This window comes from Dipodomys ordii, unplaced genomic scaffold (genome assembly GCF_000151885.1).
Source record: "Dipodomys ordii isolate 6190 unplaced genomic scaffold, Dord_2.0 Scaffold45, whole genome shotgun sequence".
Classification (NCBI taxonomy): domain Eukaryota; kingdom Metazoa; phylum Chordata; class Mammalia; order Rodentia; family Heteromyidae; genus Dipodomys; species Dipodomys ordii.
This window is the reverse complement of record NW_012267261.1, coordinates 12,514,329-12,532,943: the sequence shown is the minus strand read 5'-3', so window position 1 is coordinate 12,532,943 and position 18,615 is coordinate 12,514,329. Positions and strand designations below refer to the sequence as shown.

The 18,615-nt window shown below is 36.5% G+C and overlaps 1 protein-coding gene across 1 annotated transcript in view; it reads right to left on the bottom strand.

Moving 5' to 3' along the window:
• Rabl3 (RAB, member of RAS oncogene family-like 3) overlaps positions 1-18,615 on the bottom strand; it is a 44,151-nt gene that overhangs the window by 13,840 nt on the left and 11,696 nt on the right. Inside the window, exons 3-4 of the mRNA XM_013019283.1 lie at positions 6,079-6,208; positions 1,830-1,944 (exon numbers count right to left, since the gene is read on the bottom strand). Coding sequence (XP_012874737.1) covers positions 1,830-1,944; positions 6,079-6,208 — 245 coding nt within the window. The remainder of the gene's footprint in view (positions 1-1,829; positions 1,945-6,078; positions 6,209-18,615) is intronic.

Here is an 18,615-nt window from a genome sequence, read left to right as displayed (position 1 = left end):
GTTTCAAAATAATGGGTGTGTGGGAAGGTGGAGAATGGGGTAGAGATACGGATGAAACAAGACTGGCCACAGACTGAGAGTTCATAAATACATGATAGTTTATTTTCTGTTCTTTATTTTTAAGAATATTTTTTCTGTGGTAAGAAGTTAAAAACATGTATCAAAAACTTACTTAAAACATTTATATGGTTCCAAATTTAAGCTGATATAAAAGATACATACTAAGTAGTATTATTCCTATCTTTATAGGTGATTATTTTTATTCTGAGCCTTTCATTGATTCTTTTGTTGTTGTTGGTCATGGGGCTTACTCTGGGCCTGGGCACTGTCTCTCAGCTCTTCAGCTCAAGGTGAGCTCTCTACCACTTGAGCCACAGTACCACTTCCAGTTTTCTGGTGGTTTATTGGAGATAAGAGTCTCATGAACTTTCCTGCCCGGGCTGGCTTTGAACCATGATCCTCAGATCTCAGCTTCCTAAGTAGCTAGATTTACAGGTGTGAGCCACTGGTGCCTGGCTTCATTGATTCTTTTTTCCCCTACTATCCCTTAATTTTTTAAACTTAACAATAGATAAATCTATAACAAATAGATCTGTGAATCTCTTCCCCCTTCCCTTCCCACCCTTCCTTTCTTCCCCTCTTCCCCTCTTTCTTCTTTCCTCTCTCCCTCTCAAAGATTTCATATCCATATCTCATATCTATATGTTCAAGCTACCTTGAACTCTGAATTCAAAACTACTAAACTTGAGCTGGATATGGTGGTCCCTACCTTCAATCCCAGTACTGGGAGACCAAGGCAGGAGGATCACACGTTGGAGGTTAGCCTGGGCTATACGGGTGAAAGCTTGTCTCAAAAACAGCCACCAAAAATTAAGCACTGTACCACTGTATCATAAATCTAACAAAACATGCACAGGATTCATGTGCTGGAAAGCACATAAGGCTGGTAAAAGGAATTGAGGAGATAAAAAAAATGGAGAGGTATTTTATTCCTGAACTGGAAGACGCAACAGAATAAAAATGTCAATTCTCTCCAATCTGATCTATAGGTTTAATGCAAATGCAACCAAAATCTAAGTAAAAATTTTGACAATATAAACTAAAGGATTCCTAAATTTATGTGGAGAGACAAATGAACTAGAATATCTAAAAAATTACAAAAAAGAATAAATTGTAAGGAATATGATGGTTAATTTGAAGATTTACTACCATGTGACTATAATCAAGATGGCCGGTTGGTGAAATAGACACATATATCAGTGGAACAGAATTAGAGTCCACTAGTAGATATAGCCAATTAATTGACTTTTGGTAAAGGAACAAATGTAATTCAATGGAGAAAGGGTAGGTAATCTTTTCAATGAATGGTGTTGTAACAATTGAACATTCAAATGTTAAAGTTGAACTAAAACTAAAACTTCCTATTTCATATAAAGCTAATTAAAAGAAGATCACAGAGCTAAATATAAACCCAAGGCTATAAAACTTTATAGAAGAAATATGGAATAAAATCCATATGATATAGTATTATTTGGTAAAGAATCCTTAGACATGATATTCCAAAACATCCAGAGAAAAACTATTGTTTTGTGAAAGACATTACCTGAGAATAAAAGGATAATCTACAAACTGGGAGAAAATAGTTGCAAATCAAATATCTTTTTTTTAAAATTTAATTTTATTTTATTTGTGAACATACTGTACAGAGGGGTTACAATTACATGGGCAGGATAATGCAAATCAAATATCTTACAAAGTGCTATTTTGTGAAGTACGTTCCTTAACTGCTCCAGCATTTCAAACTAACTGTAAAGTAATTCTGAGCTTACCCATTTGTCACCAAGACTCCAGTTGGCACCATGTCCCTATTGAGAGCCTCCACTGACCAACGACTCAAGTTCTGAGATGACTTTTTATTTGTTAAGTCATGTACTAAAATAATACCTAAAAGAGATAATAATGTCAGTATTATAACAACGTCTCTTCATTTCACAACTGGCAAAGAGAATCTTGATCTTAATAAGCATAAGCATGAATCTAGCATTCCAATGTGAATAACAAAACAGAATTTAAAATTTCCTCGATAAGCAGTGACAAATAATTAACTACAAAAGTTCGTCAATTATTTAAGCTTTAAAACATTTTACAAGGGCCTTTAAAATGTGATTAAATATTTGGAATGTCTTTTCTTATTTGTCACTCAAACTTCCCTAGTGCTTCCTCTTATGTTTGGTCCTACTTGCTGAGCTACTTCATCTTTCTGTAGTGACACAGTCCTGCAAACCTAGCTACTGGAGAAATAGAGACAAGAGATCATCAGTTAGGGAGACTATCTGAAAAAAAAAGGGGGGCTGTCAGTGTGGCTCAAATAGTATAGCAGTGGCCTAGCATGCAGGAGACCAACAACAAAATGAAAACAGTGCTTAAGTATAAGAAATTATATTCATTCAACAAGTTGCATTGTTTCTGTATAAGTACTGCTACAGATAACAGTATAAAAATATATTGCTGGGCTGGGAAGGTAGCTCAGTGGTAGAGTGCTTGTCTTGCATGCATGAGGCCCTGGGTTTGATTCCTCAGTATCACATAAGCAGAAAAAGCTGGAAGTGGCACTGTGGCTCAAGTGGTAGAGCTCTAGCATTGAACTGAAGAGCTAAGGGACAGTGCCCAGACTGAGTTCAGGCCCCATGACCAACAAAAAAATAAACAAAAAAAAATATATATATATGGATATATTGCTTATATACACCCCAAACAATGTTAACACAGATTTATTAAAATAATCTTCATTAAATTTGTATAACTGCTATTCTTTAACAGACAAACATTGTCCCAGGGGGCTGGGAAGGTGTGTCAGTGGTAGAGTGCTTGCCTTGCATGCTTGAGGCCCTGGGTTCTATTCCTCAGCACCACATAACCAGAAAATGCTGGAAGTGGCGCTATGACTCAAGCGGTAGAGCGCTAGCCTTGAGCTGAAGAGCTGAGGGACAGTCCCCAGGCCCAGAGTTCAGGCCCTATGACCGACAAAAAAAAAAAAAAAATTGTCCCATGGATTACTTAGACCTCATTGATTTAAGAGTTTCACTTTTAGTTCTTTGAACTAAATGGTTAACCATATAAGCTTGTTACATATAAAAGATTTAGTTAAACATACAAAGGATATATGCCATTTAAGGATAAATGAAAGAGATCACCAAAAAGTATGAATCCAAAATATGGACATTTTGAGAGATTAAGAAGCATAACAAAATGTATCAAATACAATTAAACAGATGGGTTAAGATCCTAGAATCTCATTATCTTGCTCATGTAACTGCAACCCCTCTGTACAGTATTTTTACAATAAAAAATGTATTAAAAAAGATCCTAGAATCTAAAAGGTAGGGAATATTTTTTCTGCCATGGGCCATTGGATATTTATAACAATATTCATGGGCCATACAAAATTATAAATACAAGCAGATAGGTATGAGCAGCCACTAAGAAGCTTAGGTGTCTGTCCTGTCAGGTACCAAATACTTTTACAGGCCCTATATAGCTAGTAGGCTGGATATTCCCCATTCTTGTCAGAAAGGCAAAGCAGATCATTACAATTATATATAGTGGGATTTAGAATATCATTTGTGGCCTAGATAGGTTATCAAACTCCCAATACCTTCCTATATTACCCTGAGTCTACTAGAGAAGAGGACCTGGAATCTATGATTCATCCATCTTCACATATGGGATACATCAATTTGAAGAAGAAGGAAGAAGAGGTAGAATCAGTATCTCTAGTTTTTACAGACATGGGTATAACTGGTATATTTATATAAGATATAGTTGATTATAGATTAACTTTGTCTCTCTTGGTATCTAGAATAGAGACCTGATATTTGCCCTCATATCTAACTGTACTCACTCTATAACTTTCTCAGTGAAGGGTTCTTACAGGCACATCAAAAGCACACACATATGAATTATATATATATATATATATATATACCTATAATATATTCATATATATGAATAAAGGACTGCAACTAAAGAATATAGCTAATATTTATTTAGTACTTATGGGATAGTATTGTGCTTAACTTGTGGTATCTAATTTAATTTTCAGAGGAGTGCTATGCGGTAAGAATTATTGTTACCTACACAGAGGACATGAGACTCAGAGATGCTGAATAACTTGTTCTAAGTCACATGGTAATCAGGGTAGCCATAATGTGGATTAGGAGGTTTTTGTTTGATTGCTGTTTGTGTTTTGACTGAGGATGAAACCCAGGGCACTGTTGTACTTGAGGTACACTTCTATTGCTTGTACTCAGATATTTTGATGGTAGAAGACTGGGGGAAGCAAAGTAGAACCTCATTTTAGGGTAAAAGAAACAGTAGATAATTTCACTCTCCTTTATTTTCAGGTATTAATGCTACAAAATTGTAGGTGGGACTGTTGGTTGGGAAAGTGAAAGGATTACAAAAGATCTACGCTGGCTAGCTGATGGACAAGAAAGTTTATTTTATCTATCTGAAAGGCTTTAGAGGTTTTAAGAGCATCTGAGCATCCTCTTTCTAATTCTTTTTCTTTTAGTCTGAGAGTTCTTATTTTGTAGGATAGTACTTGAAGAGCCAACGTGAGACCTAGATGAAAAGAGAATGACAGATGATAAGAATATAGTCTATTTTAATGGAGAAAAGCAAAGACACTTCAAAATATGAGTTTACTGAGGAGATTATGCCTGCAAAGAAGGTACAATGCTAAGAGAAATTACTGCTAAGATAAAGACTGAGCTTTTGAATGAAAAGATCCTTATGTTCTCTTTCTTAGAGTCCTACATAAGGAATCTTGAGAGCTTCTACTAGAAGAAATACTCTAGAGCTATAGTAAAAGAACATAGAAATCTTGCCAGGCACCAATGGCTCACGCCTGTAATCCTAGCTACTCAGGAGGCTGAGATCTGAGTATCGTGGTTCAAAGCCAGCCTGGGCAGGAAAAGTCCGTGAGACTCTTATCTCCAATAAACCACCAGAAAACTGGAAGTGGCGCTGTAGCTCAAGTGGCAGAGTGCTAGCCTTGAGCTGAAGAGCTGAGGGACAGCGCTCAGGCCCAGACTTCAAGCCCCACGGCCGACAAAAACAAAACAAAACAAAAAACGAACATAGAAATCTTGTGAGTTAGAAAAAAAAATTGGTAATTAAGTGAAGTAAGTCAGACCCAAATAAATAGGTTGCATTGTTTCCCTCATTTGTGGTAGCTAGAATGTGCCTATAAATCTATAAGTAAACACACCGGGTGGTAAGCAAAGGATTACAAGTAAATTAACTGAAGTGTAACAGACTCAATGGAGAGTACAAATAGTACAATTCTTTAGTACTTGCAATTCTTTAGTACTTGGGGCCAAAAGGAGAAGGGTAGAAGAATGAAAGGGGGAAGTGAGGAGAATACAGAAGGGGAATGAAAATGTTGAAGTAATGACGCAGATTAAGATGCACTGTATACATAAATGGCTTTGTTAACAGCAAAAAAATTAAATACGTAACCTAAAAATTAAGAAAAGTGAGGGAAGGGGTGGGTTGGGGGGATGAGTAAGAATGTTAAAAGGGACGACACTGATCAAGATGCATGGCATTCATAAACTGCTTTGGTGAATAGCAACTCCTTTATACAACTACTCAAAGATAACACAAATGTTTAAAAAAAAACAGGGCTATATTTACCATTAGAAATCAGGAATTTTACCTCAGTCTTACCAGCAAAACCAACACAGACTATTATGCATTTTTTAGATGATATTAGAGGAGACAGACAGTGCTCTGGAAGTTCTTTGTTTTCTGTCAAGTACCTAAAAGATGATTTTATTTCTAAATATTAGTTTGAAACAATAATAAAGACTAAGTAGATGTTTACTGTTCTGAATTACTTGGCTGGAATATATAAGCATAAACTGAATGGGACATGCAGATTAAAATCAAGAGTCATGAGTACTATTAGATCTTTCTCAAATTTGAGATGAGTCTGGCATATTATAGCATTTCATATTAGATGATTTGTACTCCTATACTGCTAAAACATGGAAGAAATTTAAAATGTTTTACCATTTACAGAATTGTAGAATACTGCTCTTGTGCTTTTCACACTGCTGGCACTACCCACAGAGCCTCCAACATCCCACAGTTCTATGTAGAAAGTCTTCTCTTCTGGGGTTCCTTCTTTGTAGTCGTGAACCTAACAGATCAATTAAAATCATTATTAGATTCACTAAACCAATTGGTAAGCACCCTCATTCAGTTTAAAGCATTGGGAATTTCAAATCAACTTCTTTCTTGTCTCTCTGATCGTCATCTCCTTTCATAGAAATACTCCAACTCTAGTAATCTTCCATCTTAGAAGACTATCGCTAATTGAAGCTAACATCTTTTATAGCTCCTGCTATTTCCAAAGCTTCAGTTTGTAACTAAGAACAAGTTCCAGGATCCATGCTTATGTTCTTGTGCCTCTTTCACATTACATTTACCTAACAAAATTCCAATCCTAAATCACAGCAACTTCTTCCTCTGTTCTATGTCTACTATCTGGCTACTTGATTGTGGAGTTCAGAAAAACAGAGACAAATGAAATTCATTTAAAATTTAAGTGTAGTGTCCCATTGGAACCACCTTTCTATCAACTTGGTAGTTCTTTCCTTTTCCCTGATAATTGTTTCATGTTTTTAAATTTCTTTCAAACTCAGTAACAGCTAACAACTGTTTCCTAGGACAGAATGAATAAGAAAAGAACCCCTGCAATCTGCTTTCCACATCTCTACCTCCCTGCTTGTGTGCTCATATAATCTGATTTCCTTCTACCTCTTACCTCAAGGCTGTCCATATCCCTTAGGGCTAAATTCTTCCAGGTATGAAATCCCATCCCCATGTTCTTAGTAAATGATGTAGTCTCATCAATTCTTCCCCTTCCCTCTTTTTAATTTTAAGTCCTTTTCTTTTATTTGCTTCACAATATAAACTGCCAAATACATACACACACATCAATTCATGCTGACACTTCAGTTTTGTTTACAGCGGCATCATCCTCCTTTTTTGAGATAATACAATTCATCCCGTCACTCTCTCATGTTAGCTTGCTGATTGTTTCCAGTTTTGATAATTAAAAGGAGCCTACCAATGACTATAATCATAAGTATTTATCATTATGATGTATCCACACACAGCATAATTTTCATAATTATCAGAGTAAAGAGGCAGCCTCCAAAAGGAGGGAAATTAATCATCTGCACAAGTTCATTAGACAAAGGATTGATGTCCAGAATACATTAAAAAAGAACTAAAGAAGAAACACTTCAGAGAGCCAGTAGTCCAATCAGTAAATGCGCAAATATAACATGAAACCCATTGTTCTGTATTAGTAAGGTACACTAATGAAAGAAAAGATGCAAGTACATATATATTAGTGTAAGTCCAATGTTTTATTTATTTATTTGTTTGTTTATTTATTTTTGGGTCCGGTCGTGGGGCCTGAACTCTGGGCCTGGGCGCTGTCCCTCAGCTCTTCAGCTCAAGGCTAGCACTCTACCACTTGAGCCACAGCGCCACTTCTGGCTTTTTTTCTTTTTGCTTATGTGGTGCTGAGGAATCGAACCTAGGGCCTCATGCATGCAAGGCAAGCGCTCACCACTGAGCCACATTCCCAGCCCTAAATCCAATTTTTTAATATAATTAAAAATAACATAATGGCAATTACAATACAACTTAGATATTAAATGCCTTGTGTATATATAAAATATAGAGTGAATATATAATATTCACTGTGTCATTAGACTATTGAGAAACAGGAACCCTAATAGACTGTAAAACATGATAGAACACTCATAAGAAAAAATGTAGCACTTCCCTCTTTTTTTTGGTGGATATTTGAGTTTTTATTACATATATAAAAATACAAATATGAACAAACTACATAAGGTTGAAACATTCAAGGTACATTTGGTCTAGGACAAAATTGAGAGCTATAATGGTTTAAAAAAATAAAGGTTGCAACATTTTAAATACTACATGGAATTTTGGAATTTTTTAAGTTACCAGAATTGCCACCTGATTCTCAACAGCTAAACTTCTGCCACCTGTACACATATATTCCAATTCTACATTCACCCCACGGGAAGTTCCTAAAGTGAAGACAGAGTCCAGCCATTCTTTTGGATCTTAACAATGTTGTCCTCATGACTTTTGTCAGAACAGTGAAGGATGATCTGAGATGGACCTAGGTGATCAGTTCCATCTATTTCAACCACAGGGTAAGAACAAGATAAGAGACTTGCTTCCTTTGGACCAATCTCTAGCTGTCCAGTTGTCTATGGTGGCAATGCTCTCCTATCTTTCTCTCAAGGCTAGTGTCTACGATCTCTAATCAGGCTCATTTGATTCTGTGTTTGGTTCTTTCTGACTATAGACTTAGACTGACTCATGACGCAGTCCTTCATTAACCTAGGATTATGAGGTCTTCATGTACTGTTTGATAAACCATTTAGATTATGAAAGAAAACCACTAAAGTATTACTAAAACTGGCAATAAATGCTTCATGGGAACAAAGCTGCTCACTGATTGTGGAGCTGAAAAGAGCCTGATTGCTATATTTGGTAGTAACTCTGAAGTATGCACCATTCTTTCTTTAAAGATGGTGACACAGAAATGTTCCTCTCTTAATAATATCCCAAATGTGGTAAAATGCTCCTAAAACTGACCTAATATTTCTTTGTGTATGCCAATCCTGGGGCTAGAACTCAGGGCCTGGCATTGACCCTGAGCTTTTGTGCTAAAGACTAATGCTCTACCACTTTGAGCCACAGCATCATTCTCTGACTTTTTGGTAGTTAATTGGAGATAGGAGTCTCATGTCCTTTCCTGCCTGGGCCGCCTTGGAACTGCAATCCTCAGATCTCAGCCTCCTGAGTAGGCATGAGCTACTGCTGCCCAGCTGATCTAATATTTTTTAAACTGAACATGTCTAGCACCACAATTTTCTTCTCTACTGGGTAATTCTCACTAGCATACAAATAGGCTACAATACTCATCTAGCTTCCATACCACTTCCTATTCCTTTTCATGGGAAAGCTTTCAAAAAGTTGCCTAGGCTGGGAATGTGGTTCAGTGGTAGCATGCCTGGCTAGCATGCATGAAGCCCTGGGTTCAATTCCTCTGCACCATATAAACAGAAAAAAACGGAAGTGGTGCTGTGGCTCAAGTGGTAGAGCATTAGCCTCCAGCACAGAGAGGCTCAGGGACAGAGCCCAGGTACCTAGTTCAAGACCCAGGATTGGCAAAAAAAAAAAAAAAAAAAAGGAAAGAAAAAAGTGCCTATTTACAGCTCTCATTCTTTTCCTTCACATTCTCTTTTGAACCCATTTCTATGAAACCTTTGTCCCAATTATGCCATTGAGCTATTCCTCCTCACCAGGATCACCATTTACCTACACCTTGCTAACTCCAATGGTGACACAGTAGCTGTTTTCATTTTACGCCACCATTTGACACAACCAGTCACTACTTTGTGCCTTGCAATACTTTCTTTCCCTTAGCTTCTAGATACTATACTTGGGTTTCTTTCTATCTCATTGGCTAGTCCTTTCTCTTTATCTCTCTGGCTTCTGATTATTCAAATATCCCAGGGTTTAATTCTTTATTGTTGTATCTTCTCTATCAGTACTTGCTTCTTGACAATTTCATCTGCTCTTAGAATTTTAAGTGTCATCTTTATGGTGATAAATTTCAAGCTTATCTCTACCCTGGAAACTTGGACTCCCATATCCGGCGGACTATAATTAGGATGTCTAATAGGCATTTCCTATTTAACATATCCAAAAGTAATATCCTGATATTCTTCTCAAGCTTATTTCTCTCACAGGTTTCTCTCCCAGTAAATGGCAATTCTGTCCTCTCAGTTATTTGAGCTACCATCTTTAAGAGTGATCCTTGACAACTTTCATACTGTACATTTGATTTGTCAGAAAATTTGTTGCTCTGACCTTCAAAACATTTCTTACCACCTCCACTATTATCATCCACATCAAAACTCCTATATATCTCTTCGCTTAAATTAATGTATGGTACCTTTACTAGTACCCTTACAGAGGCATCTCCATTTTGTTTTCCACGTAGCAGTTAGAGGGATCATTTACATTACACATGAATTAGGGATTCATGGTAGTGTTTAAGCTACTATGGTGGAGGGATTCAAAGATTATCTATCTATCTATCTATCCATCTTGGAATCCTTATCTGCCAGATTTCAGCTTCCTGGAACAGCTAGGTTGTCAGGCATGTGTCACAGTGACTAGCCTATTAATTGAGAAGAGGGGGGAGGGTCTCATGTATGTGCCCAGGCTGGCCCCAAACAGTGATTCTCCCAATCTCAACCTCCCAAATTAGCTAGAATTACAAGTGTGAACCACTGGCACTCAGTGATCATTTCAAAATCCAAGTGAGATCATCTCACTCTTCCATGTAAAACCTTCTGATATTTTTCACTAGGCATAGTACAGTTCAAAATCTTTCTTTTTTGCCTGGCTATAAAATAGGCTTCTATTGCCTATTTAACTATTCAACTATTTAACTATTCAGAAACAATTTTGAGAGATAGTAACAGATTAAAGTATGATGGTTCAGGGCTATACATCAGGTCTTCTATATGTGTGTATACATGTGTCTGTGTGTGTTTTATTAGCATATATCAGTTATACACAAGGAGTTTCACTATGACATTTTCACCTCACATGCATAAAATGAATACACAAAAATTTTAAGACTTATCTTTTTTTTTTTTTTTGAATTATACAGGCTAGTCCTATTGAATCAGGTTCTTTGGGGTAGTCAAAAGCATGCAGTTCACCAAATGATTCTGCCACAACTCTTTGCTTAATGATTGCTGATTTTATAGAATGGAACTATTCTGGAATTAGGAAGCTCAGATTATATTTCTTAATTCTTTGAGCCTCACTTTCCAAGAGACCTATTAAGAACATAAGGATCAGGCTCACAACAAAGACAGTGAGATAGAAAAATGAGAATAACAAAAGTCACAGCAATTGGAGAACATATTGGATAATTGAAATTAATACTGTACACTGCCCTAGAAAATATCCCTACTTTGCTATATGGTCTAAATAACTGATAACTTGTGGCCACACCAAATCATTAAAATAAAAAGGGTTGTTTAAAAAAGAAGATAAATGTATAATATAGTTTAACAAGATTCTTTTGAAAAGAGTTTTTATTGTTATTATAAAGGTGATATATAGAGGGGTTACAGTTACATAATCAGGTAATAAGTACATTTCTTTTTGGAAAATGTCACCCCTTCCCTTTCTTTCTCCCATCCCTAACCCGCAAGTTGTATAGTTAATTTTCAACATATAGCCTAGTGAGTACCACTGCTGCATTTACCAAGATTCTTAAGCAATGCAATGAGTGCAAGGAATACTCAATGCTATAAGGAGCAAGTTATCTCTTACGATAAAGCTCAGCCACAATCTTGAAGCTTTCTTGATCCTTTCTTCTTTCTGTTACCCAACCAGGGGAGGAAGGTCCTCCTATTTGCTTACAAAACATCCTGTTCATTGATATGATTACACTGACCACACATCTTATTTATCTCTCCATACCTTGTCTAATAGATTCTGAGCCTGAGAACAGGGTTCATTTATATTACTCATTTTTGTATTCCTAGAAGCTAGCATAATACCTACACACATTAAATGCCTGGGCATGTTTGTTAAATAAATTAATAAATTAAGGATATATCATCCTCCAAAGTCTGGTTAGATTCAGTTTATTAGTTTATCAAATTCCAGTGATTTTGTAATTTGTTTTTGTTTTTGTGCAGCACTGGAGTTTACACCTAAAGCCTCACCCATGTTTGGTTAATTGTTCTACCACTGAACTATACCCTTAGACCAAATTCCAGTTCTTCTTAAGGAGAGTTCTGAGAATGAACTAAATTAGAATCAACAGCAACTTTTATTTTTTAATGGGTTCCTGGGCTATCCCCCAAGCTTCTGGGAAGAGGTTCAAAATCTGTATTTTTAAAAAGATCTGTACAGAGGTATAGCTCAGTGACACAGCATTTGTCTAATATGTGCAAGGTCCTGGAATCAATCCCAAGCACCATAAAACAAAACAACACACACACACACACACACACACACACACACAAACACACACACACCGGCTCCTGCCTCCCATATAATAGAGCTGGGAAATTGTGACCTGAGCCTCCTGAGTAGCTAGGATTTCAGTTATGAGACGCCAGTACCTAGTTTGTAACCTTTTTTATGGGGAATACGTTCATCTAGCCAGTTACCCAGGCTACCCACGCAATCAGTAACAACTAGAAGAATCTTACATTTTCCACATATGTCTCACTTTCCTTAATAAACTATCATAACACCTATCTACCAGTGCTGTTCTATAGAACTTTCTACAATGATGGAAGTTCCCAATACAATAACAAGCAACTGGTGACCACTGAGCCATTGAAATGTGGCTCATTCAAACGAGGAATTAACATTTTCGCTTTAGTTGCTTTCAATTTCAATTGTCACATAGGCTATTAGTTACTGTATTAAACAGTATCAGAATACTAATTTCTTTCTCAACCCTTTTCTCTCTCTCTTCCCCTCTCTATCTCCTTGTCCCTCTTTTGTTGATACCTTTGAATTCAGGGCTTTGAGTTTTCTAGATAAGTATTCTACTGCTTGACCTATGTCTCTAGTTCTTTTGGTTCCAGTTATTCACTTTTTGCTCTGGTGGGCCTGAAATACAATCCTTTTATATATGTTTCCCACTGTAGCTAAGATAACAGTTATGTGTCACCACACCCAGCTTTTTTTCTGTTGAAACGGAGACTCATGAACATTTTTTCTGTCTAAAACCTGGAACCAAGATCCTCTGGATCTTAGTCTCCTGTGCAGTTGGTGATGACAGACATGTCCCTCCTCCCAGCTATTGACTAAGATAGGGTCTTGCAAAGTTTTTGCCTAGGCTGGTCTCAAACTACAGTCTTCAAGTATTTACAATTACAGTCATAAGCAACTGACACTTGTCAGAATATTTCTTTATACTGTTCAGGAGTTAGGAGGCAGTGCACAGTAATGGTCAGGTTTGAATCCAGACTTTATCATTCCTAGCAACCTGACATTGAACAAGCCATATAGCATCTCTGTGCCTCAACTGCTTCATGCACCAAATAGGGTCACCAATAGGATCTACCTCTCAGGTTGTTATAGAACTATTAAATGAACTAGTACATAGATGGGTGCCCAGCCCCCCACCAAAAGCAATAAAAATGTTGGTTATCACTGTTATTGTCATTTAAAGTTTATAAGGAACCTTGTCCCACCTATTAAAGCCACCTTATATTTTCAATGAAGACAAAAACTGGGCCTTTTTATTTTTCTCTAGTGCTCTCACATTGTTATGCTGTCCAAAGAGGAAATCAATAAATATTGATTGTGTAAAACATGTAAATTAGAGTTAAACTGATTAAAGTAAGCTGGAAATGACAAATCAATTTCCTTATTTATAATCTGTGCAAAGATTAAGTTCTGAAAGTCTTTTTATAATTATGAGCAGCAATGCATTTATATAGTTCATTAGACTTGATATAAGGTGGGAATGGATGAAGACTACCACAAAATAATTCTTCCTATTACCTTCAATTCAGTTACAAATTCCTCTGCAGAGAATACTGAATCCAAAATTCCAGAAATTCTGAGGAAATGCTTTAAACTCATTAGCTTTAGTACTTAAAGTTGAACAATTACAATAGCACCTTTATAATCTGTATTTTTAGTTGGCTCTTAACAGATCTAAAATAAGCTAAGAGTTCTGAGGAGTGGGTATTCTTGGTCTATGCTAATCCTGAAGATCCCTTCTCACAGGTTGCAGTAACACAGAAGCTGTAATTGTAATACAGAAGCTGTTACAGAAGACAGTGTTCTTCCAAGGTAGTTAAGTAAAGCCTTATAAGCTCAAATCATTTTTTCTAGAGTGGAGAACTTCATTTTATTATAACAATACTCAAAATAGTTTACGTATCTATGACAACTTCCCTTAATTGTGTGTGTGTGTGTGTATGTGTGTGTGTGTGTATATGTGTGTGTGTGTGTGTGTGTGTGTCTGCATACCAGTCCTGAGGCTTGAACTCAGAGCCTAGGTGCTATCCCTGAGCTTTTGCACTCACAGCCAATGCTGTACCACTTTGAGCCACAGTTCCATTTGAGTCTCACAGACTTCCTTGCCCAGGGTTGGCTTTGAACCACAATCCTAAAATCTCAGCCTCCTGACTAGCTAGGATTATAGGTATAAGCCACCAGTGCCTGACAAAATAACAGTTTAAAAACACCTTTTTTTTGGTTATCACTCAAGAAAAGTAGTCTTCTGAAAGATGGAAGACAGATATAAACAATTAACAATAATCAAAGCATTCTTCTACAATGCAATCCTGGTCAAACTGGCTTAAATGAAGTCAAACAGTACCATCTCACTCCAGGAAATGCAGTCACTTTATTACATGACATTGTCTTTGTCTACTGTAGCTTTTATTTGAGTTTCCTCTTGAGCAATTTTATGCTATCCAGAGCTCCTAGAACTATGTACTGAGTCAAAAAAATGTATAATCACACACACAATACACTATAGTGTGTATATGTGATTATATACTTATATATTATATGTCATATATATTATAATGTATATTATATATCATATAGTGTAAGAGTTATATATAGTTATATAGCATAAGCTAACTGCAAGAGAACTGAAACTTTGCTATCTATATAGGGAATTATTGCTTTAATTCTAAAACTTGGTCAGTCTCTTGAGAATGAACTCATTTCACAATGGCCTTTTCTCTGAGACTTACAACACAAAAGCATTAACTGCAGAAACAATCAAGTTTTCATTCTTGAATACAGGAGACTGCTGATTCTTTTATGGAAAGTTTGCTACCAGTTATACTCAAGACACCTTCCATATATGTTAACTCCATTTATCATACACGGTGAATCCTTAAGTGATCTCATATTCTTGTCCCCAAACTGTTTACTGCTTACTCTACTATCATTCAACCCTCAGCTGTTTCCTTCCTCCAACTATTTCTATTTTCTCTTGGAAGCTTACTCCATGGTTACAAAGTTATACTACATCTTCTCCTTCTCCTTACTGTATTAACTAATATCTGCCCTTACCATGAAGACATGTTTTCTTATATCCAGACAGATGCTGCTCAGTCAATTCTCCAATTGTTTTGGTGTGAAGAAATAGGGAATGCCTTGCTTACTTCCTAAATGAACTTCCAGCACATTGCTTTTCTACCCTTATAAAAAAGAAACTTCTGTTCTTTAGAGGTTCTGCACCATAGCTATACTCCCATTTCATCCCTAATATAGTAGCTTCCCATGAGCATGTGACCTTAGTCTTGTATCTCTACTTTAGGCTCTGTCACTGACCACGTCTATATCTACCTGGAAAACTGATTCCTTATCTCACCAAACATTCCTCCAAGTACAATTTGCCTTAACTAACATCATTCAACATGCTTCTTAAATGTAGATTCTTGGGTAACATGCATAATTCTGAATCCAAATATCCGGGGGCATGGACCAAGGACAAAATTAAAAAACTGAAACTATTGGCCTGGTCATCAAATTATTTTCCTATACATTCTACTTCAAGAGACACAAGAGCAAGGAAATATAAAAATGAAAAGGATGGAAATAAGACACCATATAAACACAAATTAAAACTAGGTTAGTTTAACTATTTCAATATCAGAGAAAATAAACATCAAGGTAGAAGGTACTACTGGGATATATAGAGGTATAGATTTCAATGATAAAATACTAAATCCTTCAAAAAATTTAAACAATTTTAAATTAGTATACACCTAACAATATAACCTCAAAATGCATAAATGAAAAACAGAAAATGAAAAAAGACAAATTTATACCTATAGTAAAAGATAACATTCATTCCATACTAACTAATGACACAGGTAGATATCAGCATACAACAGAGATCAAAACAAAGCCTTTTTCTCTACCTCTACCTCAGTACAGATAGAGAAGAATTGAACAAAATGTTTAACAAGGTTGACCTAATTGACACATTTTGAGCACTTTTCAAATGGACATAAAATATTTCCCTAAACTGGCTATAAAATAGGATATTAGTACTGCTGTTTGAACTCAGGCCTGAGAACTTACTAGGTTTGACGTCTAACATACTTCCAGTTCTTTGGGCTCTGGTAATTTTTCAGGTAAGAGCCTTGATTTTCCTCTCCTGTTTATATATACTGTCACAGCAGGATGACAAACATGTGTTACTGCACCCATCTGGCTTGAGCATGTTATCCTCCCATTCTCTACCTCCTGAGTAGTTAGAATAATAGGTGTGAGCCACTGGCCACAGGCTCTCAACTAATATTGAAGGAGGAAATCATATAATGTCTACTCCCTAAGCACAGTGAAACTAAGCTGGAAATCAGTGATTAAAAGATAATCAACATTGTCAAATGTTTAGAAACTAAGGAGCAAATGACAAATGAGTTACTGAAGAAATCACAATGGAAATTAGACAGTGTTTTGAACTGAATGACAATGAACAAAATTTCAGGGAACAACTAATGCTGTAATTAGATAGAAAGCTTAGGGCCTCAGCTCTCTGAAAGTAAGCCTTGAAACAAATCAATGAAGCAACTACTCATTTCAAGATGTTAAAAAAAAAAGGTAGCAAACTAAACCCAAAAAGAGGATATTTGAAAGAGGAGAAATGAGTGAAAATTCAAAATGAACATATAATGTGCAAAGTCAACAAAGCCAGAAACTGGTCTTTGATAAACCTCTGACAAGACTGATCAAGAAAGCCAAGGGCTTGGATGTAGTTTAGTGACCATGTATCTAGCATGTATAAAGACTTGGGTTTTACACCAGCCTTACACTTAATGGTGAAAAGCTAAAGCTATTTCCTCTAAATTCAGGAGACAAAGATGTCCACTCTCTCCACTTCTCATCAATTTAGTATTAGAATACCTAGTTAGAGCAATAATATAGATGCAAACATAAGGGGGATCCAAATAGGGAAAGCTGAAGTAAAACTCTCCCTTTTTGCAGATGATATGGTCTTGTATTTAAAGAACCCCGTGGACTCTACTTCCAAGTTACTTGAGCTGATTTGAAACTTTGGCAAAGTAGCAAAGTAGAAAATTAACCCTTAAAAAATCAATGGCTTTTCTGTATGCCAATAACAAGAGCACAGCTGAAATCAGGAAAGCAACTCCTTTTGTAATAGCCCCACTAAAAATAAAATACTTAGGAGTTAAGTAAAGAAGTGAAGGACCTCTATGATGAAAACTTTAAAAACCTGAAAAAGGAAATTAAAGCAGAACTAAGGACGAGGAAAAAACCTCCCATGATCCTGGATTGGGAGGATTAACATCATGAAAATGGCAATACTTCCACTGAGCCACCTTCCCAGCCCCAGAAAATTGCAATACTTAGAAAGGCTATCTAAATTCAATGCAATACCTATCAATATCCCAACCTCATTCTTCAATGAAATAGAAGAAGCAATCCAGAAATTCATATGGAACAATAAAAGACCCTGAATAGCAAAAACAATCCTTAGCAGAAAGAAGGGTGCTGGAGGAATATCAATACCAAATTTCAAACTACTACAAAGCCATAGTAATCAAAAAATAGCATGGTACTGGCACAAGAACAGACTTGAGGACCAATGGAATAGGACTGAAGACACAGAAATGAACCCACAGACCTATAGCCACCTAATCTTCACTAAGGAAGCTAAAAAAGTAGAACGGAAGAAAGACAGCCTCTTCAGTAAATGGTGCTGACAAAATTGGTTATTCACCTGTAGAAAACGAAAGCTAGATCCTCATATATCACCCTGTACCAGAATCAACTCCAAATGGATCAAAGACCTCAAAGTCAAAGCAGACACTCTTGAAAACATTACAGAAGGAGTAGGAGAAACTCTAGGGCTCCTTGGCACAGGCTGAAATTTTCTTAATAAAGACCCAGAAACAACAAATCAAGAAATGTTGGACAAATGGGATTGTATGAAACTGCAGTTTCTGCATGGTAAAGGACATGGCTAGCAAGATCAATTGAAAGCCCATGGATTGGGAGAAGAGCTTCACTAGCCATACAACAGAGAAGGGTCTCATTTCTAAAATATACTTAGAACTCAAAAAATTAACTTCCCCCACAACAAAGCCTCAAAGAAACAACCACCCGATCAGTAAGTGGGCTAAAGACTTAAGGAAACTTCTCTGAAGAGGAAATAAGAATGGCCAATGGACACATGAAGAAATGCTCAACTTCTCTAGCCATAAAAGAAATGCAAATCAAAACAACATTGAGATTCCACCTCACACCAGTCAGAATGGCTATAATCAAGAGCTCTAATAACAACAGATGCTGGAGGGGATGTAGACAGATGAGAACCCTACTGCATTGTTGGTGGGGGTGTAAATTTGTTCAACCACTTTGGAAAGCAGTATGGAGGTTCCTCAAAAGACTTCACATAGAGCTCCCCTATGACCCAGCAATCCCACTTTTGGG